General features: G+C 44.4%; 1 protein-coding gene across 1 annotated transcript in view; it reads left to right on the forward strand.

The window, feature by feature from the left end:
- Positions 1-2,935: 2,935 nt before the first annotated feature.
- Positions 2,936-27,155, forward strand: part of snd1 (staphylococcal nuclease and tudor domain containing 1) — a 175,358-nt gene continuing 151,138 nt past the window's right edge. The window contains exons 1-10 of the mRNA XM_037120992.1: positions 2,936-3,292; positions 5,726-5,875; positions 6,759-6,879; positions 7,392-7,473; positions 11,682-11,842; positions 13,366-13,457; positions 14,274-14,432; positions 14,531-14,637; positions 15,110-15,200; positions 26,058-26,162. Coding sequence (XP_036976887.1) covers positions 3,218-3,292; positions 5,726-5,875; positions 6,759-6,879; positions 7,392-7,473; positions 11,682-11,842; positions 13,366-13,457; positions 14,274-14,432; positions 14,531-14,637; positions 15,110-15,200; positions 26,058-26,162 — 1,143 coding nt within the window. The 5' untranslated portion in view covers positions 2,936-3,217. The remainder of the gene's footprint in view (positions 3,293-5,725; positions 5,876-6,758; positions 6,880-7,391; positions 7,474-11,681; positions 11,843-13,365; positions 13,458-14,273; positions 14,433-14,530; positions 14,638-15,109; positions 15,201-26,057; positions 26,163-27,155) is intronic.

The following is a 27,155-nucleotide window of genomic DNA, read 5'->3' on the forward strand; positions in this document are numbered from 1 at the left end:
TTTCTTAATAACAGCATCCCTCTGGAGATTTATCTTTACACTCCTCCGCGGACACAAGCCTCCGAAGTGACTCCAGAGTTTGCTGCTAAATCGCAGAGGGGGCGCTTACACCCTGCTGCAAAGAAAGTTAATGATGATTATCTGTCGTGTTGATTCTGCACGATGAGCCCCGAACTTCTTCAAAGCAATCTCCTCATTATTTTCTTCCATCAGTCTGCACATTCACAACTTCTCAGGTACAGTAAATCGTTTCTTCTTTTTTCTTCACCCCCCACAGGTGATATCATGGTGCCTGCTTCTCTCCTGAAACTGCTGGAACAAGTGAGTGGGCACATAAAAAGACTACTGAATGACATGTCCTTTTTTAATTTAAAGAAATAAAAATGATTCATAAAAAAAAGCAGTCAGCTGGAAACTGGCTAGTAAAAATGGAAGATGTTCTGGCTGCCTGCTTGAATTGTCCAAGCTTGATATGGTACAATTTTATGTCATTCTGTGTCCGAGTGTCATGATTTATCTTCAGATGTATTAGTTGGAGAATGTTTTTGTTGTTTTGTTTGTCTGTCCTGTAAGAGAGCCATGTTGCCACATGTACAATCCACTCTGAGCTTATTTCATGCATGTACAGGCGCATGGAGGCCGTCGTGTTCTTTAGTGTGCACACATTTGCTTAGACGGACGTGGCCGGAGTGCAGGACGGTGGTTACATACATTTGAACATATGCAGATGGTTTTGATGATGTAAAATGAATCGTATGCTGTGTCCATGATCTACTACTTAAAGAGCATTGAAGGTGTTCTGGCAGCTCATTAGGACCTAACACCTTACTCAGACATTAAGACGTAATGGTTTTTCCCAGTGGATTATGAACTACTGTCCCCCTGGGCACAGATGCATAAGGCCCCCCCCCCTTATTTGTACAAAGGTGGGTGCAAATGGGGGAAGGGGGGTCTAGGGGTCCTCCCACAGGAAATTCTGAATTTTTTCAAATAAAAAAAGGGGGCCTGAAGCAGCCGCTTAGTTTGCTTATGCCGTGGTTTTTCCCTTTAACTTGTGATTTGTTGAAATATTCCAGGCTCCTAGTCGGCCTCTGTGCGTCTTGAGTCGCCTGGACACCTTTTTTGCGTAACATTCATATAAAACATGTTGATGTTGTCCTCTCGCTCCCTGTGCTCTGTCTCTCCCTGCGAGTCATAAAAGTTCATCCTTTCAGGAATTAAGGGAGTCACGACGATCAAAACATCTCGAGGCATTTTGCGTGCAAATGTTCAGGGCCCCCCTGAGCATTAGTGTTTCTTCTGCAGCGGTGGCCTGCTTCCCACTCACACAGTTACTCACATCGCCAAGCTGCCAAGCACAACTGAGCGAGGCAGAACATGCAAAAACAATATTTTCATCTGATGCAAGATTGTCCGTGTCCTGATTGGTTTCACAACAACGTCAACGGTTTCACGAATCATGATTTATCGCCGTGTCATATTGACTGTAGCGTAAACTTGTTCACGTTCTCCATGTCACGATAATTACTCAATATGTTCGTCAGTCGAGTTAAATTTCTCCGGGGCGCTCCAATATGAATGCATTTTCACCTTCTGCACCCATACTGCCACATCTACACACACATTGTATCGTGTTACCTCTCAGTTGGTGAGCACACCCTGTTATCAGCAGACATTTTGACCTATGAAAGCAGGAAAATCACAAGGGTAACAATAACATTAGAAGCAATAGTCACTGAGTACACCGTAACAGTGTGTTGGCACCTAAATGGAATCCATCATTGTGTTTTCCTTGCTTTGACATGTCCGTCAGAGGAGAGAACATTGAAGGTTGCATCATGGTTCACCTGGAAACTGCACGCATACCAGCCTGCGGTGTTTGCTTGTTTGCTCCTGTGACATCCTGTTTGATTTAGTCAATCAATAATAACTCAACAGCAAAACTAAACTTGATCCCATTTGGTTTATATCATATTGTTTCACACTTGAAATCCTGTTTTGTGAAGTCATAGTGCTGCAGGGGCAGAAAACAGGAAGACGCGGAAAGCAGGGGAGCTGGTTAAAATTATTTCTTAGAAACAAAACAAAACATTATTTTGGCAACAATACAAATCCAGCGATATTCATTTTCCCATAACTGAATAAACAATTCTCAGACTTCTCAGAGGAAAATAAGGTCCCCAGAACACTGTTTGGAGCTAGAAAGGTGGCAGGGTCCGCTACATATAAATGAAGTAAAACAGCATGAAAATACGTTTGTTTATTCAGTCATGAAGACAAAGAGATTGTATTTATTTAATTCTATGCTTGTTTAGGCATAACAATCAGTGAAGGAAGATCTTTCTGCTTTGATTAAAGTTTCTTCCCTAAAAGAATACTGGACCTTTAACTTAAAAAAAAGCCCATTTTATTCTATAACATAATAATAATAATAATAATAATAATAATAATAATAATAATAATAATAATATAGCTTACTATAGCTGATTATTTTTCTACCAAAAGCAGGGAACTGAAGAGGACGATATTACAGAATAATCCCTGAACAGTCAGGCTGAACACATGGAGGCCGAGTCGAGGGTGAGTTAAAACATGAGGGCAGAAAATATAAGGACAATAAAAGTCAATATGAGGGAATGAAAGCGATAAAGCAAAATCACAGAAAAAAGAATATGCAAAAATAGAAAAGAATGAAATAAGTGACTCTCTATAAATTACACACAGAGACTTTGTTTATTAAGTTTGTTCAAAAATACATTGTGCACCTTTAACATAAACACTTGGCACATCATCTGTGCTCCCATATCATAATGCTGAACGTCATTCTCGTTAAACTCCATTTTTTTTTTCATTCTGCACGCTCGTTTGTTCGAGGCTCTGATCCAAAACTGAAAGACGTCCGACAGCCCATGAACGCAGCATCCTCCTGGTTAACGCTATGCTGACGTGTCGCACCTCCTGCTCCGGAAGGTTTTATTTCAACTTGCCTGCGCGGTCGTGAAGCGGCTCCATTCGCTCCCATTCATTCCGCTCCCCCGGACCCGGAAAGATTTTGACGTGTGTGTATGCATGGCACAGTGTGTTTCCGGTATAACGTGTGTGTTGATCGGAGCTCAGCCTTTTTCTCTTGGCTTTCAGTAGAACAGGCACTCACTTCAGAGTCCCAGCTCCCTTACCTGGTCACCCCTCAACGGCGTTGTATCTCAAACCGGTGGACATGGCATCTGTTTCGGCACCATCTCAGACGGCCCCTTCTCCGACTGCTGCTCTGCAAAGAGGGATTGTAAAAATGGTAAGAAGCCTGAAAAATGAGTATGTCAGCTCACTACGTGAGTCTGGGGATACAGCTAGTTAGCCTGGTGAGCCAAGGGGCTAACGTTAATGAAGGCTGTCGTTCGTCATACAACTTTAACATAACTTATTTAAGGATATGAATACATGTATCTGTGGAGTGACAGTGTTGGCATTATGTCAGTAACAACTGTCACTGACATCCACCCCACCTGGCTGTAGCAGCATGCCAGCTAACATTAGCTGAAATGGGCTAGCCTGCTAATAAGCTAAAGCCACTTGACGTTCTCACATGTCTGCTTTCTTGCTAGTTGGCAAAAGTAACTTGGTGTGTTGTTTCAAACACAAAACAGCGAAAAAGTCCACTGTGGGGAGACACATATTTTATTAACACGTGCTAACAGCTAAGCTAACTGGGAACCGGTGTCGTTGAGTAACTTGTTAGCCGCAACGTTAACAGATGTTTAGTTTCCCAGCTAACGGCTAGCTAACAGCGAGCTACCGAGCGTTTGCTGTCTACAAAGTGTTGACTTCAGTGAGGAAAGTTAGTCGTCTGCGGGTGCTGGTTGACATTTAGTTGGACGACTTGTGCGCAAAATTGAACTTATTCCACCTATTGTCGGCGTGTGTAGTGGCGCTTGAGCGACCTAGCTTCGAAGCTAACACCACAAGCGTCTTCTTTGGTCATAACGTTTCATTTTCGTCACTCTCAGCGTTTCCGATAAATTCCGTGGTGTCTAATTTCAGCGGCTGAAGGAGCCGTAATAACGGCCAGGAAATAATTCCGTAGTAGCCAGGCTGGTTAATGTGTCCAGACCCCTTAAAGTCACAGACAGATCACTCCTCAACCACGGGAAAATGACACGTAGCTACAGCTCTGTTGCCCCCTGTAATCTCCCATTCATCTGGGATGTGTGTGCGTCCACATGCTACTTAACCACCTTTGACTTCTAGATCTGACCTGACACTTCCTTCCAATCAAAACCTAACCTACACTCACCTAGACAGAATTTACATATTTGGCCAATGTGTGCCATAATTTGACCTGTGGTGAGCTACATGTAACAAAGGTGGCAAACAGTCATCCTCTTGCAGCATGTGTTGAGTTGTTTAAGGAGTTAGGATAGGAGCCTGACAGTCAAGCTCCTCATCAGCATATACTATACCACAGAGAGCGACGCCTAAGTACACTAGTCCCCTCTGCGTTTGAACAAGGGCTGTTTTTAGAACAGTGGCAACTACTGTAAACAAGTAAGGACTGGTGTCCTCCCGCGAGAAACAAGTGTGGGAGGTTACACTCCTGTGGGTTTATTACCTAAGGGATTGAGGATTTTGTGAAGGAGTAATTATAGCATCTTGCAGTGAAGGAGAGTCTGAGTGGTTGGATTAGTATGATTTTGGCATGAAAGGAATTTCAAATTCACTTTCGACAAATCTGTATTCCCATTTTTTTGATTTATTATTTGCACAGAACTCATCATTTAGTAACAGTAGAATCTTGGCCCTCATCTGATACGGTGAACTCTGTGCCTTGAGAAAAAGGCAAAGCCATGTTGTGGGAGATTCCAAGTGGAACTTGGCCCTTTTGTAAACAGAGAAGGGAGCGGGGTGCTATTGCCACTTTGCCTCTTTTTTTTTTTTTTTCCATGCCTGGTCACTACAAACTACAGCTTCGCCTGTACTTGGAAGACCTGAGACAGATAGCAGGGGACCTCTGGGATTTGATGAAAGACTTTATCTAGCCCACATCTTAGATCAACAGCCTCCAGTGATGCTCCCCACAGACACACTGGAGAGTCCGCAGATAAAAGGTGTTTGCTCAGATTCGTGTAAATGCCGTGGTTGTCAAACCCAAGAGCAGGTTATCTGTTTTTTTTTTTTTTTTTTTTGTATTTAGCTACGTTATCAGATGGCTTGATCTCACCTTGCGTTTGAATGACAGACTGTCGCCATGGAAACATGCAGGTTGAAGTTGCTTTTCCCCAGGCTCCTGAAACATTTTTATTATATTCTGGTATTATAAATAAATTTTCAGCTGATTTACGTCCGCACAACACGAGTGCAGATGTAATTCACTGAGCCGATGATTTTCTTCTTTGTCAAGATACTTAACGTTTTTATGTTACACACGTTTTTTTAAATTAATCCTGCATGACCCTCCCTTCGGGGTTAACTGACTCATCCCTCAATGCAAATACAAAAACAGCAGTTTACTGAAGCGCATGCATTGTCTCTGAGGAAATAGAAACTGAAAGCTATGATATGTTTTTTCATTTTAGCCAGGTGATTATAGTTTTGTGGTCTGGTATTTGTTTGTGGTATTTTGACAAAAAAGATTTGAAATGTTTTAAGATATTACTTCCCAAGGTGGTCAGTTCCTTCACTGTTAATTTTTATACTGTCCAGTTGACAGCCTTTATTGTCATCTCTACAGGTCTTGTCAGGCTGTGCCATTATTGTTCGGGGCCAGCCTCGAGGTGGACCACCCCCTGAGCGTCAGATCAATCTCAGTAATATCCGAGCTGGAGCCATGGCCCGCCGAGCGGCTCAGGGCCAGCCCGACACCAAGGACACTCCTGATGAGGTGAGTAGCCCTGTCCCATTGTGTTTGTTTGTTTGCATTTGTATGTGTTTGGCAAAGGCAGAACAAGGTCCTGCCAAGTATCCCTCCAGCACACACTATGATATTCCTATTTGGGGGTCCGATGCTGATTTGTGCATTGTTATTTTTACTTTGGGGAGAAGATATAACACACAGCTGTGCTTTCCTTATTTCCAGTGAGCTGTTGTAACATAGTTATGTAGATTTGGTATTCAGACCATGCCTGATTGTATTAATGGTGATGTAGCCTTGAGATAAACATGTCGATTCTCAATTGAACTCAAAGCTTTAAGTCACCAGTGGTGTGATTTGACATTTTCTTATCGTGCCTTTGAAAAGTCAATCAGTTTATTTGACTACTGTCTGGTCTGCTGCCTGTTTTAAAAAAATCTATTCATATCTCAAGGCTGCAAGACTAAAATGTCCCTTTTATTTTTGAATACATTTTCAATTTGGCCTTGACAGTCGTGCCTTTATGTTTATCAGATAAAAAAGAAAGAGGGAAAAATCAATTTCAATCAGTGCACAGATATAGTTTGCTTTGACAAAGATAATAGCTTATCAAAAAGCTTTATTGCAGATTTTGCCAACATGATTGTCACAGTGCTAATTATTGTACTATTTTCACTTAACAACTGTGGATTGTTATGTCTGCCTGATGCCTGCAGTGTGGGCCACCAACTGCGATCAGACTCTAATTTTTGTCTGCCAATAATAACATTTTATTTGAAATGAAGATTTTTTTTGTTACGATCAGTTATTTAATTCTAATGACACTGTTATGTGTCCAAATACACTCTGATGAGTTGCTTGTGATTAACCTTTTGCATGGAAGTAAACATTATTATTCCTGTCCATATTGCAGCCATGGGCCTTTCAAGCCAGAGAGTTCCTGCGGAAGAAGCTAATCGGCAAAGAAGTGTGCTTCACTGTGGAAATCAAGACTGCTTTGGGCAGGGAGTACGGCATGGTGTACCTGGGAAAAGGTGAGTGGACTGAGTCAAATCTTAAATCACAAAGTGATCTGAACAATGTCCACATGCATCATGGAATGGGGGGGGAAATATTTGCTCCATAGATGTTCCTTTTCCCTTAACTTGGCTTGTTATACCGAATTCAGCATACGTGTGATGAGGAGATCATACAGTTATACAGTTATGGGTTGTTATTATCACAATATAAAACAATCATGTAAAATTTGTACCAAACAATTAGAGTTTGTGAAATACCTTAATTAATTACCTTAACTAGTCTTAAACTAGCTAGGTTCTGCCTGCTGCTAGCTAATTAGCTTCATGTACTGTTTAAATGACAAAAACTAAGTTAGATTTCCCTCCATCCTAAATGTCGTCTGTCTTGGTTACCCCTTTGTCCAGTCACCTGACCAGAACCAACTGCTATGTAAACGTACTGGTCTGAAACGGCAAAAATCTAAACGAGATGAGTTCTGTTTTTGTATGACATGCTTTTCAACTTTTTTTCTGTCCTTTCATCTTAGACACAACAGGCGAGAACATTGCTGAATCTTTGGTGAACGAGGGCCTCGCTACAGTTCGCAGGGAAGGAATCAGAGGGAACAAGTAAGATTTTTGCTCCTTTTTCTGTCTTTTCGGTACGAAGACTCAGAAGGGAATTAATTTAGACAAAATGATGTGTACTGATATTATGTGGTATGTATTGTATTTGTTATGCCATAATCAGCTGCATTGGCATAGCTGAAGTCGAGTGCATCAACATACGAGAGACTTACATGATTGCTTTTCCTTGAAATTGGCTCTTCAATGTGGTCAGTGTAATTTTGGACTTCAAAACCAATTTTAGTTTTCAACTCTGCCCCTTGTTTTGACAGCATCATTAGGACATCACTTTTGGAAACATGATGTTATCTTTCTCCTTGCAAAAGCTTATACCAGGAAAGTAGTGGTAAATCTGCCGGGACATAAACACAAGTCCTCATCTGGTGGACGGTAGAGAATTGATATATGGAGTCATGGTGTCCCAGATGGTGGCAGTATTACCCTGCTGCTACAATGATGTCCCTCTGAAACCCTTTCTGCCACATTGCACTCATGCAGCAATCCCCTAAATACACTTGCACATGCAGTGCTTTATGACAGAGTACCATATATCCCCCCCAGTGGCAGTATTTGCACATTACACACATTACAAGCAATTTGACTCATGCTGCTACATTTGTATCTTCCAACATGAACGGAGATGATGGGAAATATTTTGCCGCTAATGACCCATTTTAAGCATTCTGTGCAATGGCCCAGAACAGGCACTAATGTAAACGATGCTTTAAGTGTAAGCGGGCTTCATTTGGCCAAAGGGGGGAGGCCCATTACTCAGTGAGGACTTTAGGCCTTAGTTTTTCCCGCAACGCACTAGCCTCCAATATCATTACCCCTCGTGACCGGCCACGTTGATCACACTAACAATGATGTGATCTTAATTAGGGGGGTTGTTATAATGATGATGGCTCTGGACAGTGCAGTTAAACGTTTTCAGAAGCTGACTGCGAATTGGGGAAAATTGCTTTACAGATTTAAGGGCCAGCGCTCAGACATGCACCAGAGCAGGCTGGGGCACAATCGTCTGGGGCTGGTTTTCATTGGTTTATTGGAGCAAGAATGAACACGGGTCGGTCATCTCTCACACATGCACACAATAAAAGGAAGTTGGATCGAATGCTCACTTCTGTCCATTTGTGTATTCGGCTTTTGAACATGTTAAATATTGTCTGGATGATACCAGTGTTTAAATGATAATATGCAGATGAATGTGTCCATCCATATTTATTATTTTAGGAGATCAGGCTATAATACTTCCATTTATTGTAATTTTTGCAAATGAATGGTCTTTTGTGTTCCACTGTTTAGCCACATTTTAATAATTTCAGGTTAGAGTATCACATGTAGACAGTGGAATGATCCCAAATAACTTCTTACATGGAATTTTGTTGTACTACTGGAACATGTGACAGTAACATAAATACAACACAAAAGATATGCATATTCATTTTTTTCCTCAGCTTTTTTATATTTGAGTGGTTAGATTACTTTCTTGTCATCTCAATTTATGTTAATTGTCCATCCAATTAATTAAAAAATGTGTCCTGTTTATTCATTTCCCAGCCTAAGCTTTTTCTTCATATTGACTGTCAGTCTCAGATTTAAATTTTTTTAAATCATTGTGATGATTTTATATGGTTTGCTGTTTGAGGGTTAGGCTGAGATAATTTGACTGAGTTTCACTTTAACATGGTCAGGCAGGAGAATTACCAATTCATAAATAAAAGTACTTTCCTTGGGTATCAGTCAGTACAATCTTGCATCTCAGGTTCTGTGTTTTCAAATTTTGGTATGAGTGTTTCATACCTTGCCTGAGTATAGTGCAACTGGGCTTTAGAGTCGAATGTTCTCGGATCTGGGCTCAGGTCCCTGATTTTGAAGGAGGTCTTAGTCTGACTGCTGTTCTTTAAAAATTCACTGATATGGCTGGAGCCAGAGAATTGGTTAGATTTCACAGTATTTCTTGTGTCTTTTTGGAGAATTATAACCATTGGCAGGGGGTTTGAATGATTGGCTTATGTAACGCCCACCCACCAGATAAGGAGTCCGACTGTGCTTTACAACCCCTATTGGTCCTTTTTAATTGGAGCCCCAGCGGAGGGCCAGTTGAGGGGTGTAAACGTCTGGTAGGGGGAATGAACCACGCTCATTTGAGCCTTGCTGCAAAATAGAAGTGAAACCCTTCCAGTCAAGTACACTGGGGAACACGACTTCCTACGTGCTCTTCAAACTGTACAAAGACAACAGGGAGCTCTAAAATGCCTTGCTAAGGTTCAACATTTTGTATCTATTTAAAGTCTCTTTGCATGCACAAGGGAGCCATATTGAGATGAAAGATGTAGCCTACAGCGTGTTCAAACATGAGGGAATTGGAAAGTTTTTTTTTTCCTTCACAGCCCTTTGTTTCTCCAGCAGTCTTGCTCAGTGTTGCACTTTCTTCTCCGTCAATATCTGTTTTTGATTTGAAGCGATGTGTTGGTTGGGAGGAGTTGCTGACCTAAAAGAATCCAGTCTTTTGGGAGACTCGGATAAGTTCACTATCATCTGCCCCCACACATGAAGTTATTTCTATCTTCACCAATCTCTGCTTGAGAATTGCTTTCCAGTTATTCTGGGGGCTTTACGATGTCTGCTTTCCTTGATTGCATTGTTAGTTTCTCCCACACTATCTTTGTAGCTTTCTGTTCCTGTTTAGCGCTTAAAGTCTAAGTAGCTTAAACATAATCGACGTCTTACAGAAAGTTGCACTGTTGTTGCTCAGTAAGCGAGAAACTGTTTTGATTTTAATTGAAGTTGGTAGCTAGATTGGTGTTGAGAGGACAGACAAGTTGGCGGCTTTCGGGCACAAGTCCAGAAGCTCAATTAGGAACACACAGCTGGAGAACAAGCTACATGTGTGTTTGTGTGTGTGTGGCATTTTAATTGAGACCCACTTTGTTACTGCTCCAAGTTCTAGTCACCATCGCGACTCCCATATCAATCGGGCAGCCTTAACTTCTTGGAAAACAAAAGCCTGTTGGCCATTTGAAGTAATGAATAATTAAAATCGTACAAGGGCCCTCAAAAAGCATTAGGCTGCACAATTTAGAGAGCCAGCATGGAATTAATTGTGGCGTTTGTAGCCAGCTGCGTGGTCGCTTTTGAAGGAGCTGTCAAACACTGTTATTGTCTCTTCAGAAAATGCTCGGATCCATTTTTTTAATTTAATTTTTTTTATAGCACTGATAATCTGGTCATCAGCTGGTTTCCACTGAAACGGCAGTGCAGTTTGTCAGGAACAGCACTTAAGGCATCACTTAATTCAACAAAGCTGGAGCCTCACCAAACCCTCACTTATGCAGACCTATTCCTTTTAATGAGCAGTTGTTTGTACATGTTGAAGTTAACAGCCAATGGCAGCTTTGTTCAGCTGCAACTGTCTGGTGAACTGTAATGAACCCAACATGAGAGCACTTGTGTCCTTTTGCCTTGGTTACAAGTTGTAATTGTAGTTCTTGTGAAGCTAAAATTGACCTTTTGGGACAAGGATTTGGGTAGCCCGGATAACAGCACTGAGAAGTGGTTAACTACGAGTGCAAAAACTTTTTGCTCATTAGGTACAGAGACTTTTCCAAGTTGACAGATGAGATTAATGGCAACGACTCTTGGATCCTAGATTTGTTATAACCTAGTTGGATTAAGCGCAGTGGTGATCTTTAGCAGCATTTTCGATCTTCAAAGCTTGTAAGGAGCCATCTGTGGACGTTTCAGTATCGGTTTCACTCAGCTGCAGGTTTCAGTAGGAAGGCAGGTTACATGCTACGCCACTAATCCATTGAAGTAAATTAAATGAAGTAGCTGTGAAGATTTCATCTTGGTTCATTTTTTCAGGCGGTCAAATTCATTTTTAAATGTCCCAGTGTTTTAGAATTAAATGAAATAAACCAAACTGCTCACCTTGATGTGCAGCCTCCATTTCTTCTGAAGGAGATGGCTTGGAAAGTGCAAGAAAAATACTTGCGGCATAATAGGAGGAAAAAAACTGCAGCCAAGAACCTCAAAGGGATTGACGTCAAATAATCATCTTGTCAGAAGTCAGCACAGTTAACCTGCTCACTCCATGAAAAGAACAACACATTGATTTTATCACCTAGACAGTCATCTAGAGTTTAAAATGTGTTTATTGGTCTTTCTTTCATTGTGCATTTAACTGTCCTTTTCTTGTGTGTCACCAGTCCAGATCAGGCCAGACTCTGTGAATTGGAGGACCAGTCTAAGGCTTCCAAGAAGGGCATGTGGAGCGAGGGTGGTGGCACGCACACCATCCGCGACATGAAGTACACCATAGAGAATCCCCGCAACTTTGTCGACTCTCTGCACCAGAAACCCATCAACGGTAATGACTTGCAAGCATCCTCGCTCACACAGTGGCATTTAAAAACACACATTGTCACCTAAGCCTCTATTTTCCCTTAAAAGCCACATTTGCAGGCTGTGTCAGGCATCAGCCATTTCGGTTGAAGAAATCTTGTTCTAAATATCCACTTCAGAGCATGTAATGGCACACAGTCTATCACCCTTCACCGGCTCATTCCTTCAGTCTCTCATCTCTGACCCATCTGAGTTGTAATGTGCCACTCAATTCATTTCCAGGCGGCTGCTGTTAACGGTGGCTCAGCTCATTTCGCTACCCTTTAATTGAATGGGAAAATGAATAGGGGAAGGCTATTTCGTTCCTTTATTCCTTGTTCTTACCATTCATGAGACACACTTAGGGTTGTTTTAAATTTGGAAGCAGCAATCCAGCCAAAGCCCCTTTTTATTGTGCATCGAGTCACTGTGGTTTGAAAATTGGGAATACCAATTTCTCTCTCATCTGCTGTTAGTAACGCATACCCTTGCACGCACACAGAAGAAGAAAGGCATATAGAGACTGAGAGGGGAACCATCATCAGAATACCATTTAGGCATGAATTGCCTCTCACACAGGTGACTTGCATCCTGTCCAATTTCTTGAAGTGCTTTAGAGGGCAGGAGCGACACTTGATATGATTTTTGGAGAAAAATCCAATGTAATACCTCAAAAGCTTTCAAAATAAATTGGCCTCGTCTCGAGCCTTGATATGTTGTGTATAGCATAGTCAGAACTTTAAAGTGATACTCGGAAATCTATCATTGGAGTATCAGGTGTGTTCTTTCAGCTTGAGAAGTGGCTGTGATGGCAAACACTAGAAATATGTAGCTCTGCCTTTTTTTAGAGAACAATGGCTGTGGTCAATTTATGCTGCTTGTATTGGATTTCAATAGGGACACATATCAAAACATGCAGGGAGTTTTACGAAATGCACTTAACCACTGTCCATTCGCAGATTTGTTTTTCAAAATGTGGATAAATTAACTACTTGAATCTGACTGTTGGAGTGTTGATGGCAATAGCTGAACACTGAAGGAGCTGTATTTTGGCTAGTTTCAAGCATACTTGACATACTGACAGCAGAATAGTTGATGATGCTTCAGGAGTGGATTCAGAAGTTCAATTGACAATCTGTTGTTTTCTGCTGTAAAACCTTAAAAGTGGTTGTAGCCTGTATCAGTTGAAGCTGGCTTTTTATGATGTGAGGAGTTGGCCATTTTTTAAAGGTGCACTATGCAGTTTTGGGGAAAAAGAAATAATCAGAGGAGAAAGATCTTCATTGATTGTTTTATTTTATGCCTGAATAAACAAACTCCTACTTCCCCTTAAAGGCCACAGTAGTAAGTGTCTGATACGAATTTTGGTTGTAGATTCACTTTAATTGGCATTAACATGATTTCCTTCTCTTTGAGAAGTACTAGAGAGCGACGCTATTTTAATATGTCATTGTAATTCAACACTCGCCTTCAAACCTTTTAACATGTTCTTCTCTTTCCTCCCCTCAGCCATCATTGAGCATGTGCGTGATGGCAGTGTAGTTCGTGCCTTGCTGCTCCCCGACCACTACTTGGTCACTGTCATGCTGTCTGGAGTCAAGGTAACCACCTCTCACTTGCTGCACTTAAAGATGAAATGAAACTGAACTGCTGAGCTCATTTATTTAAACGTGTTTATAGTTGACAGACTACAGCGCTTTTAACAATGAGTAGTGAGCAAGTAAATAAAGTCACAAATGGCCAACTATGTGTGAATGAATTGGCTATGTTTTGACAGTTTCCACCACACCCACATCTTTTCCTTCACTTTAGTGTCACAAAAACTATTCAAGTATTTTAAGGTAGACAGTCCAGTATCGTAATGAATACATATTTAAAAAGAAAGCCATTTAAAGAGTAACTGCTCATTTTTGTCACTTCTCTCCATCTGTGTTTGTTTCACCAGTGTCATATCCGCTCCGCTAAATTTCCCCATCAATCTCTTTCACCAAGCCCGGCTTTGCCAATGGGCCACTCAAGATAACTAATCTTTTTCATCTCCCACTTGAAGATATGACATCCATTTCAAGGTGTTCTTTGTCTTGTTGTTCAAAGGCCTGTCTGCTCATGCCGCCTGTTGTGTTTGTATCTGTCTGGTGTTTTGCCACACTCTAAGGAGAATACAGATAGCATATACAGCAAGGTGACATCGGCTGAAAGTGGATAAGAGTAGTACATAGAAAAGACAGATTATATCGAAAGCTCTTTCGCACAAAAACCCTCCTGGAGGCACTGGTTGACTGCTGGGAATTGCAGCAGAAAAGAATGTGTGCTTCCCTTGGATTGGACAGATTTGATCATATTTCCCAATGGTTGCGAAAATGCCCATTGATTGAAGCTTGAGGATTGTGTTAATGTGCGTTTTCTTTCTCCCTCAGTGTCCCACGTTCAAGCGGGAAGCGGATGGTACAGAGACACCGGAGCCATTCGCAGCGGAGGCCAAGTTCTTCACTGAGTCCCGTCTTCTGCAGAGAGACGTTCAGATCATCCTGGAGAGCTGCCCCAATCAGATCATACTGGGAACCATCCTTCATCCGGTAGGGGACTCAGGAGGTGGCACCCATTGGTGAACCTGACATTCAAATTCAGGCTTTCTGTCTCATTAATTGTTCTTTTCTGGTTCCCTCTGTGACAGAATGGCAACATCACAGAACTCCTGCTGAAAGAGGGCTTCGCCCGCTGTGTTGACTGGTCCATGGCTGTCTATACCCAGGGAGCTGAGAAACTCAGAGCTGCTGAGAGGTGCGCAGCTGTACACGCAGAAAAAAACACAACGTTTTTTTTTTTTTTTTTAAAACTGAATTTGATGGAATATATAAAGAACTGCACTGGGAAATTTCAGAGATTTGTTAAGAAGTCTTTTATTACATTCAGACAGAGAAATGTTGAAGACCTCAATTTACAATGTGATGGGTTCTGGAAATCACTGATTTGAATCAAGCCATAATGAATAAAGAATGTACATGCAGATTCTAGGTATTGGAAATAGTTGTACAATATCGCTCTATTCTGCAGCAATGATATTCTTTCTCTTCAATAATTGCAGCAATGACTAAGGGCTTATTATGTGGGAATTGTCTCACTTTAATGAGCTTTTGTAGCCTTTTCCAGCCAGATGGATAATTTTAGACACTTGATTAAGCCCTTTAGGTCTTAATGTCTGGCTGATGTTACCGCTAACGATGATATGGTTTTTTATTTTTTTCCTGGCCAGATCTGCTAAAGAGCGAAAGGTCCGCATCTGGAAGGACTACGTGGCACCCACAGCCAACTTGGACCAGAAGGACAGGCAATTTGTTGCCAAGGTGAGGTCCTAAAGTGGCTTTTATAAGCTGTGTCCATTTGGTGAAGGCACTCCTTCTTTGGCCACGAACATAATGTCTTTCAATTTGGATCGTCTTGCTTCCATTGAACATCTGTGCTTCTCTTTATAGCACAGAGAAAAAAACAGAATTAAGGTGTGAAACCTTCGGTATGACATGCAGACATTATCCAGCATGATAAGACTTGGCTTTGGTGCTAAGAGGAATGATTGCTCCCCCTGCTTCCAATACTTGATGTCATGTGCAGCAGCTTCAATTTTCTCACAGCACTGCAGCAGTAGCAGAGCCACTTTGACCACAGACACCTCTTATTTTCACATTTGCACCCCACCCCACCCTAAAAAATATAAATAAATAAAAGTCCCTTCACTAAAGGTATGAGCAGGAATGCTTAATAGCAAACTTGAAGCACTCCCATGTCAGATTAGGGCCAAATAGCAGCAGCAGCAGCAGCAGTAGCTTTAACGCAGCAGCAGCAGCTTTAACGCAGCAGCAGAAGCAGCTTTAACACAGAAGCAGCTTTAACACAGCAGCAGCAGCAGAAGCAGCTTTAACACAGCAGCAGCAGCAGAAGCAGCTTTAACACAGCAGCAGCAGCAGAAGCAGCTTTAACACAGCAGCAGCAGCAGCTGCAGCTTTAACGCAGCAGCAGCAGCAGCAGCAGCAGCAGCAGCAGCAGCAGCAGCTGTAGCTTTAACACAGCAGCAGCAGCTGTAGCTTTAACACAGCAGCAGCAGCTGTAGCTTTAACACAGCAGCAGCAGCTGTAGCTTTAACACAGCAGCAGCAGCTGTAGCTTTAACACAGCAGCAGCAGCTGTAGCTTTAACACAGCAGCAGCAGCAGCAGCAGTTGCAGCTTCAACACAGCAGCAGCAGCAGCTGTAGCTTTAACGCAGCAGCAGCAGCAACAGCAGCTGTAGCTTTAACGCAGCAGCAGCAGCAGCTGTACCCTTGATGCAGCAGCAGCAGCAGCAGCAGCTGTACCCTTGATGCAGCAGCAGCAGCAGCAGCAGCAGCAGCTGTACCCTTGATGCAGCAGCAGCAGCAGCAGCTGTAGCTTTAACACAGCAGCAGCAGCAGCAGCAGCAGCTGCAGCTTTAACACAGCAGCAGCAGCAGCAGCAGCAGCTGTACCCTTGATGCAGCAGCAGCAGCAGCAGCAGCTGTAGCTTTAACACAGCAGCAGCAGCTGTAGCTTTAACGCAGCAGCAGCTGTAGCTTCAGCACAGCAGCAGCAGCAGCAGTTGCAGCTTCAACACAGCAGCAGCAGCAGCTGTAGCTTTAACGCAGCAGCAGCAGCTGTAGCAGCAGCTGTAGCTTTAACTCAGCAGCAGCAGCAGCAGCAGCAGCAGCTGCAGCTTTAACGCAGCAGCAGCAGCAGCTGTACCCTTGATGCAGCAGCAGCAGCAGCAGCAGCAGCTGTACCCTTGATGCAGCAGCAGCAGCAGCAGCAGCTGTAGCTTTAACACAGCAGCAGCAGCTGTACCCTTGATGCAGCAGCAGCAGCAGCAGCAGCTGTAGCTTTAACGCAGCAGCTGCAGCTTTAACGCAGCAGCAGCAGCAGCAGCAGCAGCTGTACCCTTGATGCAGCAGCAGCAGCAGCTGTAGCTTTAACGTAGCAGCAGCAGCAGCAGCAGCAGCAGCTGCAGCTTTAACGCAGCAGCAGCAGCAGCAGCTGTACCCTTGATGCAGCAGCAGCAGCAGCAGCTGTAGCTTTAACACAGCAGCAGGAGCAGCAGCTGTACCCTTGATGCAGCAGCAGCAGCAGCTGTACCCTTGATGCAGCAGCAGCAGCAGCAGCAGCTGTACCCTTGATGCAGCAGCAGCAGCAGCAGCTGTAGCTTTAACACAGCAGCAGCAGCTGCAGCTTTAACGCAGCAGCAGCAGCAGCAGCTGTACCCTTGATGCAGCAGCAGCTGTAGCTTTAACACAGCAGCAGCAGCTGTAGCTTTAACACAGCAGCAGCAGCTGCAGCTTTAACACAGCAGCAGCAGCTGCAGCTTTAACACAGCAGCAGCAGCTGCAGCTTTAACACAGCAGCAGCAGCTGCAGCTTTAACACAGCAGCAGCAGCAGCTGCAGTTGCAGCTTCAACACAGCAGCAGCAGCTGTAGCTTTAACGCAGCAGCAGCAGCAGCAGCAGCAGCAGCAGCAGCAGCAGCTGTACCCTTGATGCAGCAGCAGCAGCAGCAGCAGCAGCAGCATCAGCTGTAGCTTTAACACAGCAGCAGCAGCTGTAGCTTCAGCACAGCAGCAGCAGCAGCAGTTGCAGCTTCAACGCAGCAGCAGCAGCAGCTGTAGCTTTAACGCAGCAGCAGCAGCTGTAGCTTTAACACAGCAGCAGCAGCAGCAGCAGCTGTAGCTTTAACGCAGCAGCAGCAGCAGCAGCAGCAGCAGCAGCAGCAGCAGCAGCAGCAGCTGTACCCTTGATGCAGCAGCAGCAGCAGCAGCAGCTGTAGCTTTAACACAGAAGCAGCAGCTGTAGCTTTAACGCAGCAGCAGCTGTAGCTTCAGCACAGCAGCAGCAGCAGCAGTTGCAGCTTCAACACAGCAGCAGCAGCAGCTGTAGCTTTAACGCAGCAGCAGCAGCTGTAGCTTTAACGCAGCAGCAGCAGCAGCAGCTGTAGCTTTAACGCAGCAGCAGCAGTTGCAGCTTCAACACAGCAGCAGCAGCTGTAGCTTTAACACAGCAGCAGCAGCAGCAGTTGCAGCTTCAACGCAGCAGCTGTAGCTTTAACGCAGCAGCTGTAGCTTTAACACAGCTTTAACACAGCTGTAGCTTTAACACAGCAGCAGCAGCAGCAGTTGCAGCAGCAGCTGTAGCTTTAACACAGCAGCAGTAGCAGCTGCAGCTTTAACACAGCAGCAGCAGCAGCTGTAGCTTTAACGCAGCAGCAGCAGCAGCTGTACCCTTGATGCAGCAGCAGCAGCAGCAGCAGCAGCTGTAGCTTTAACGCAGCAGCAGCAGCAGCTGTACCCTTGATGCAGCAGTAGCAGCAGCAGCTGTACCCTTGATGCAGCAGCAGCAGCAGCTGTATCTTTAACACAGCAGCAGCAGTAGCAGCAGCAGCAGCAGCTGCAGCTTTAACGCAGCAGCAGCAGCAGCAGCAGCAGCAGCAGCAGCAGCTGTACCCTTGATGCAGCAGCAGCAGCAGCAGCAGCAGCTGTAGCTTTAACACAGCAGCAGCAGCTGCAGCTTTAACACAGCAGCAGCAGCTGCAGCTTTAACACAGCAGCAGCAGCTGCAGCTTTAACACAGCAGCAGCAGCTGCAGCTTTAACACAGCAGCAGCTGCAGTTGCAGCTTCAACACAGCAGCAGCAGCAGCAGCTGTAGCTTTAACGCAGCAGCTGCAACTTTAACGCAGCAGCAGCTGTACCCTTGATGCTGCAGCAGCAGCAGCAGCAGCAGCAGCAGCTGTAGCTTTAACACAGCAGCAGCAGCTGTAGCTTCAGCGCAGCAGCAGCAGCAGCTGTAGCTTTAACGCAGCAGCAGCTGTAGCTTTAACGCAGCAGCAGCAGCTGTAGCTTTAACGCAGCAGCAGCTGTAGCTTTAACACAGCAGCAGCAGCTGTAGCTTCAGCGCAGCAGCAGCAGCAGCAGCAGCAGCAGCAGCAGTTGCAGCTTCAACACAGCAGCAGCAGCAGCAGCTGTAGCTTTAACGCAGCAGCAGCAGCTGCAACTTTAACGCAGCAGCAGCTGTACCCTTGATGCAGCAGCAGCAGCAGCAGCAGCAGCTGAATCTTTAACACAGCAGCAGCAGCTGTAGCTTTAACGCAGCAGCAGCAGCAGTTGCAGCTTTAACACAGCAGCAGCTGCAGTTTTAACACAGCAGCAGCAGCTGCAGTTGCAGCTTCAACACAGCAGCAGCAGCAGCAGCTGTAGCTTTAACGCAGCAGCAGCAGCTGCAGCTTTAACGCAGCAGCTGCAGCAGCAGCTGTACCCTTGATGCAGCAGCAGCAGCTGTAGCTTTAACACAGCAGCAGCAGCTGTAGCTTTAACACAGCAGCAGCAGCAGCAGTTGCAGCTTCAACGCAGCAGCTGTAGCTTTAACACAGCAGCAGCAGCAGCTGTAGCTTTAACACAGCAGCAGCAGCAGCAGCAGTTGCAGCTTCAACGCAGCAGCAGCAGCTGTAGCTTTAACACAGCAGCAGCAGCAGCAACTGTAGCTTTAACGCAGCAGCAGCAGTTGCAGCTTCAACACAGCAGCAGCAGCAGCAGCTGTAGCTTTAACACAGCAGCAGCTGTAGCTTTAACACAGCAGCAGCAGCAGCTGTAGCTTTAGCGCAGCAGCAGCTGTAGCTTTAGCACAGCAGCAGCAGCAGCAGCAGCTGTAGCCTTAATGCAGCAGCAGCAGCAGCAGCAGCTGTAGCTTTAACACAGCAGCAGCAGCAGCAGCAGCTATAGCTTTAACACAGCAGCAGCTGTAGCTTTAACACAGCAGCATCAGCAGTAGCAGTTGCAGCTTTAACACAGCAGCAGCTGCAGCTTTAACACAGCAGCAGCTGCAGTTTTAACACAGCAGCAGCTGCAGTTGCAGCTTCAACACAGCAGCAGCTGCAGTTGCAGCTTCAACACAGCAGCAGCAGCAGTTGCAGCTTTAACGCAGCAGCAGCAGCTGTAGCTTTAATGCAGCAGCAGCTGTAGCTTTAACGCAGCAGCAGTAGCAGCTGTAGCTTTAACGCAGCAGCAGTAGCAGCTGCAGCTTTAACGCAGCAGCAGCTTTAACGCAGCAGCAGCTTTAACACAGCAGCAGCTTCAACACAGCAGCAGCTGCAGCTTTAACACAGCAGCAGCAGCAGCAGCAGCAGCTGTAGCTTTAACTCAGCAGCAGTAGCAGCTGCAGCTTTAACACAGCAGCAGCTGCAGCTTCAACACAGCAGCAGCTGCAGCTTTAACACAGCAGCAGCAGCAGCAGCAGCAGCTGTAGCTTTAACACAGCAGCAGCAGCAGCAGCTGTAGCTTTAATGCAGCAGCAGCAGCAGCAGCTGTAGCTTTAACGCAGCAGCAGCAGCAGTAGCTGCAGCAGCAGCAGCAGCAGCAGTTGTAGCTTTAACGCAGCAGCAGCAGCTGTAGCTTTAACACAGCAGCAACAGCAGCAGCTGTAGCTTTAACACAGCAGCAGCAGTAGCAGCAGCAGCAGCAGCAGCTTTAACACAGCAGCAGCAGAGAACTGGAGATATTAGCTTTGGAGGTTATTGGCTGGGACCTCAGGGGAAAAAAAGTGTCTTTAATATCAAGTACAGGGGGCCTGCCCTCCCTCCCAGTTGTCAGAACACATTAGTTCAAATCAGTTGAGATGGACTCCTCGATACATTTTGGTCATACAGTCATACTATGGGATAACATATTATAGTGTCCAAGTTGTAGCTTTAACACAATACAGAAACTCTAGGCTCAAAACATGAGCTTTAAATCTGGTCCCCTCTGTGTGAATTTCGATGATGAGTTGCACCCGATCCCTCCCTTGAGCCCTCCAGCTGATATATACTTCTTGAGAAAGAAAGTTTCACTTTTGTTTGCTCCCTGCAGACCCTGAACTTTTAAGACCCTGAAAAAAATTCCCTGCTCGCCCGAGGGTTTCATAAAAGGTGTTGCTTTGACAATTTGCTTACAGAATGAATTTGTTAAACTGCACAAGTATAAAGAAGGCGCAACAAAGAAACTAAGTGTATGTGTATATTTTTTCCTGAGTCAGAGGAAGGAGGCTGGAGAAAGGATAAAACATTTATGTTATCAGTGTGAGCTGCTCTCTGATCTCTCTGAACCCCCTCAATGAAAGAAGGCTGGATGCAGGCAGCGTGGGTGGGGGGGAGTGAGGGAATGTTTGGTGGGGAGCTAAGGAGGGCGTATGTAAAAGAGGCAGAACTGTGGCTAAAAAGGGAGGTAGAGGGTTGAAGAAGATATTGAAAGTGAGTTTGTGTGAAAGGGGTATAGAGAGGCTTAGGGGAGGCAGGATGAAAGGACATGAGAGGTGAAAGCCAAAAAACATCTAATCAAGATCCCTTGGACTGTGCTTGCCCTCTCTCTTGTATCCTTGTTTTATTATACTGCACTGCTGATGCCCGCAGTTAAACCTTGGTGCACTTTTTGATCTCTGTAGGACTCTTCTCTGTCCTCTTTTCCCTTGCAACTGCTCTCCCACAAAGAGCCACAGAAGAGGGTTGCTTCGTGTCAGCTGGTGCTGTGTTAGTGTGCGTTTGTTCAGGGTATAATATAGCCAGAAGCTCCTCAGACATCACGGCTTCGGCAAAAGACTTCTCCAGATTATCACCTTCATGTTGAAAGACATAGAACCACAGAAGTGTAAACCATGGTAGCTTCAAAGGTTGTTAATGGAAGGGGCAAGGACTCTAAAATAATGGTAATAATGTATCAGTGCTTCATACTTTTTGATACCATGTGTTTTAAACAATACAATACCTGCATTCAATGGAAAAAAAAAATCTAATTTTGTGTGCCTAGGACTGCCTCTTATATTTTTGCTGTGGTATCGAAGGAGTTGTTGAGCATAGTTCTTTTTTATATCAAGTTTAAAATTCTGGTATCATAACCTTTCATCTGACTCCTGTAACTTTTCAGAAAGAGGCAGCAGACAGCTGTGATAGGAAACGGCCTGCTGACCCTGCAACTTCTTGAGCCATTATAAAGCCAAGTACATATCGGACAGGCTAAGGTTACCCAGGCCTGTCACCGCTCCTCCATACTTGTGACATTTGTCGGCACCTAATACTTCAATGCACCGACTCTCCCAGAGACACATCTATCCATCAATCCCATCATCATACACTCCTCCCCTCTTCTCGTCCACTCCACTTTTCACTTCTTATTATCTGAGTGATGGATAGAGTGGAGAGAGCAGAGCGGGGCCCAATCCCCACAAGTCAATCCTGCTGACGCATCTTCCTTTTTGACTGTCTCGCCTCTCTCCTCCCAACCTCTGCTGGGACCGGAGAAGTGGATGTAGGCCATGTCCCAGTAGTCTTCCTCTGCCCTCCTATACTCTCCCTTCCCCTCCTCTCCCCTGGGTAACCACCGACATGCGAGGTGATGGATAAAAGGTGACGTGGTGTAAACCCCTTCACAAGCCTCTCTTCGCTAGCTTGTCAGGAACACTGACGCTGTTGCTTTTAGATCGACCAAATCCATGACAATATGACAGGAAAAATGCAAAGCTAGTGTGTCTATGTAACGTCTGGGGCTTATATGAAAAGTAACAGTGTCTGCTGCAGTTGTTGAACAGTTTTTTGTGGAGCAGATACAGATGCGACCTGTACAGGATAAAACGGTGTGCTATTTTTAAAATGCTGCCTGTGGAAATGCAAAACAGGTTACATTTTGTGTTTTTTTTCTCACTTGAATTATATTCCTACATGATAATAGAGCAACAGGATTAATATTTCCATAACTGCCAATCCTAGCTGGAGCCAATAAATACCTGATACTGCTGCAGAGTCATTTGATTGGGAAATAATGCCTATTGTACCCATTCACACTTGACCAAAGCCAAATGTAAGTGGGCTGTTTTTCCGTGAATGGGTTTGTGTGGATGAAAATCCATATGAAGTTCATCGTTAGCCTTGATACATGCTAATCCACCTCTGAGAATGCTTGTGGCTGGTTTAGTACTTGCATAAATGTATTTTTGTAACCTTGTGCACCCGTGTATAGAAGCAATTGAAGGTCTTGTCAGGCAGAGAGAAAAGTACATCGTAGCACCAGTTAAAAGGGAAAGAGACGACCTGAAGGCCTCTTTTGGCTGTTTACTTTATGCTCCAGTTAATGTAAGTCAGACAGAATGGTTACAAGGTCAAACATCTTCTTTAAGAAAAAATTAAAAGAATCAATTTCGGGGAGGATGATGAGAAGGGTATATTGGTTCGTGCCCCAGTTAAAATCAGTCAAGCGCCTAGGTGAAAAAGTCTCAGTAGATTGTCAGATAATAACTTCACAAAGCGTGACATACCCATGAGCTGCCTTTTTTTTTTTTTTTTTTTTTGGTCGTCAGGGGCAACACGCCAGCTGAAGGTGTTTCTCACAACATTCAAAACTCCACAAGTTTATTTGAACCCATGTAATTTGGGTGGAAAATCATCTCCTCTGGCAGCCGCACTAAAACACTTGCCATAGGTGTTGCTTTTAAGAGATGATCTGACATGAGTAGTGAGCAAGTCCCTGGCTAAGCCCTCGCCCTGGCCCTGTGGTTAAAACAAACTTAATGGATTCGACTGACAACCAACAACAGTCCCCAACAGAAGCCAAGATCCTCCTTTTCGCTGTGACTGATCTTGGCCACTGCAGATGTCGTGTCATTTGCAGACAGAGGGTGGCAGTAGATCCCCACCTCTAGAGTGTCAGATTAGACCAGTGAGTCATGCTTGCCCGCCTATTTGTCTTCTCTGCCTGCTCACTCGACCCTCGTGGCAGCTACTTTGCAAAGACTTTTTGCTCTATTTTTCCATCTATTCCTCATCTTTTTCCTTCTGTCTCTCCTCTCGTGATATTTGCAGAGAGATTACACTCCATCTTCCTGGCGTGCTCCATCTTGCCCGTCCCTCTGTCTTGTGTTGATCTGTCCTCCTTTGCCTCTGTCGTCTCGCCTCCCCCGGCTGATAATTAGCCAGTAAACGCTGAGCCATTTTCCTCTGCTCCTGCCACATTCCCTCTCTTGCACTTTATTTACTTGGGCAGGCCACAAAATGACCTTGTTAGGTTGTGAATCTGTGTAGGCTGGTGTGTGTGTGTGTGTGTGTGTGCATCCATGTTGCCATGTGCATGCATGCTCCCCCTCACACTCAACTCATTACACCCCCCCTTCCCTCCTGCTCCCCATGTCTCTGCATCTCCCACTCAGCTCAGTGATTAGAATATGATGTATTTTGGCTGCTGTTGTGGGCAGCCTATTTAGCATGTGGGCTGGTCTAATTTCTGTTCTCTGGTGGCAAATGCAGTGGCTGATTTGTTTTCATGGCATAATAAATGTCCCAAAGAGTTTTTGCCATAACATGAAAAATGCCCAACTCGATCTTTAATATCTCGAAAGGATTTTTTTCTTTTTTGGTTGTTTTGTGTTTTTTCCACCACACAGTCAGCCACACAAACACCCACACAGTCCAAATTGTGCTTAAAACATGGCTCCCTCGCATCCCTCACTTTTTAGGACTTGAGCTCAAGCACAGCCTACATACGAACCGCAGTTTGAGTGATGATGAGGCCATTTAATGCACATGTGGGTGGCAACATGTGTAGGGCGATTGATTTCTCTGTCTCTGCAAGCGGCCTACTTAAAGGCTCTGGGTTTGGATGCCTCCTCCATCTCAGTCACATTATACCCCCAATCTGTCTTCTTGCTTCGGAGGGTGCAGGCACATTGAAAGGCACTTATAAAAATGGGGTTGATGAGTTAGAAATATTTATTCCACACTATGGATGCACCGATATGTTGTCGTTTATCAGGGCTCATACCAATTAATGGTAATCAAGGAGGCGGGTAACTGATTGTTGGAACTGATTTAAATTTGCAGTAAAAGCAAAAATTAAGTTTTAAACTTTAGATAAACTGTTATGTATGTGTAAGTACTATACTTTGGTTGAATACGAGGTACTTGTACTTACCCATACCTTTCCTGTATTAAACTACATTTTGAAACCAGAAGTACTTTCTACTCTACTACTTCTACTTTCTACTGTTAAATTTATTCGACAAGTTAAGTTACTCATGATTTGGCAGGCTCCGACTCAACCTAGAAACATCTGGAGGGCCACATCAAAACTTACTGCATGCCAACTGTTGGCCGTTGGCTCTACTTTGGGCAGCCCTGATTCAGTCTATAATAGAAATGGGTCGACAGTTAAGCTTCGTTTTACATGTAACTGTTGGCCGACAAAATGGCTTAGAGATAATGAGGTTTAGAGGGAACACTGTAAACACTGCTGGTTACATTGTATTACATCTGTTACATTTTGTATTAATTATTGACTTCATAATGATACACTGAAGCAGAAAACTTGTCTGCTGCCAGTGAAGTTATTTTATCAGCTATTGGACCAAAAAGAAATACTGATACTCGACTATTCGTATTATTCGTGATTTATTTAGATGATAGTCTTAATTCCTTTTGTGTACTTTCCAGCCTTGAACATTCACACAGTACCTGCTGTAAATGTGGTTGCTGCCTTTTGCGGCACAAAAATATAATTTAAATGCCAAACAGGGATTAGTCTGTGTCTGTAGTTACACTTGTAAATGTCTCCAGAACAAAGTGCTGCCAGCCAGTTGTTGGACAGCGGGCTGTGTAATACCTCCACCAGTCTATCTTTAACAGGATGTTTTTGTTTTAAAGCTTTCCCTCCTGCACTCTGTCTGCTTCTTCCTCCCCCACCCTCCCTCTTCCCCTCCCGGTGCCAATCCCCCAGATAGCACAACGTCCTCGCTCTGTCCTCCAAACCTTTGCCGGCCTGCTGGGGACGACTTAGCTCGCTTACTTACTCAGTCACTCAAGGATCACTCTTTCTTACTTCGCTCTCGGTGCCTTCCGCTTGTGACAGCACACGATCTGCACTGTCACTCTCCTTCCGCCTTTGAATAGATCTCTTCCTCTCCATTTATCCTTTACCTGCTCCTTCACTTCCCATCTTTCTTTCGCTCTATCTGCTCACTCACCAAAATGCAGTGCCAGTCGTTTTACTCCAGCATCCTGCAGGGGTGTGTTTTTTTTTCTCCCTTGTAAGATTATTTAATTTAGCACCCTTAAATGAATTTAAAATAGATTTTGGGTTCTTTATGTTCACCCGCTGCGTTCAATTTACTGATTTCCTCTCCTCTCTTTCTCTGTCCCTCTAGGTCATGCAGGTGGTCAACGCTGACGCAATGGTGGTTAAGCTGAACTCTGGAGAATACAAGACCATCCACCTGTCCAGCATCAGGCCCCCCAGAATCGAAGGAGAGGTACAAACAAAACCTGTGTATCTGTGTCTGTTTGCTTGTATGTGTGTGCACAGCTCTGCAGACAGCGAGCGGCTACTCGTGTGTGAATAAGTGACTGAATGCTGTTTATATGTGGGAGAGCTTGTGGTCCTGCACGGCCGGCCAATTAATTAGAAGCTCCGCGGAGATGAGTCGTGTCACTGCTGCCTCGGATGTCTTGACAGAGTTGGTTTATTTTCATTTGAAGTCAAACACAAGCTGTTTACATCTCCCTCCACACATTTCTGAATATTCAGCCATCTCTCCTCCCTCTGCTGTGCCCTCTTCTCTTCCATTACACATTAGTCCTGTCTCACTCCAAAACGACCGTGGGAATAAATTTGACCACTTGGTGGCGCCCCTGCTGTTGTGGGCACACGCAAACACAGCGAGACACTTGCACACACCCAGTGGTTGCAGCACTGCAGAGTGAGGCAGATCGATTTTTTTTTTTTTTTTTTTTTTTTTGTCTTTTCCCTCCACACTCCCCCATTTTTTTCCCTCAGAATCACTTCGAGACTGTGAAAACATAAACCTACACATATACATGTTTGTACCCAGTCACAACAAGGGAAACATGCATCATATTTATCTACGCAATAGGCGCTGTCTGGGGGGGCGGGGAATGGTTGTGCTGTGCTGGATGTCGCCATCCTTGTCTTGCTACCTCCTCACCCCCACTGACTCTGAAGGAATTTATCGGTTCAAATGAAGCCCCCTTTCATCACGGCACATTTGAAACACATTTCTCTAAAAGCTTTCGTTTGAACACCATGCTTATTAATTCACCAGTAGAACCTGTGTGGGTTAATAATGTCCAACTACCAGTGAATTAGTAAGAGTGAGACCTCACTTTAGAATGTGGAATGCATTCTGAGTTAGAAAGACCTATAATGGATGTTATTTTAACACTACTGACACTTGTTATTGTTTATTAAACCTTGTTCATGTGTATAGCCTGTAGAAAAGGCAAAG

This window comes from Acanthopagrus latus, chromosome 14, assembly GCF_904848185.1.
Source record: "Acanthopagrus latus isolate v.2019 chromosome 14, fAcaLat1.1, whole genome shotgun sequence".
NCBI classification, from domain to species: domain Eukaryota; kingdom Metazoa; phylum Chordata; class Actinopteri; order Spariformes; family Sparidae; genus Acanthopagrus; species Acanthopagrus latus.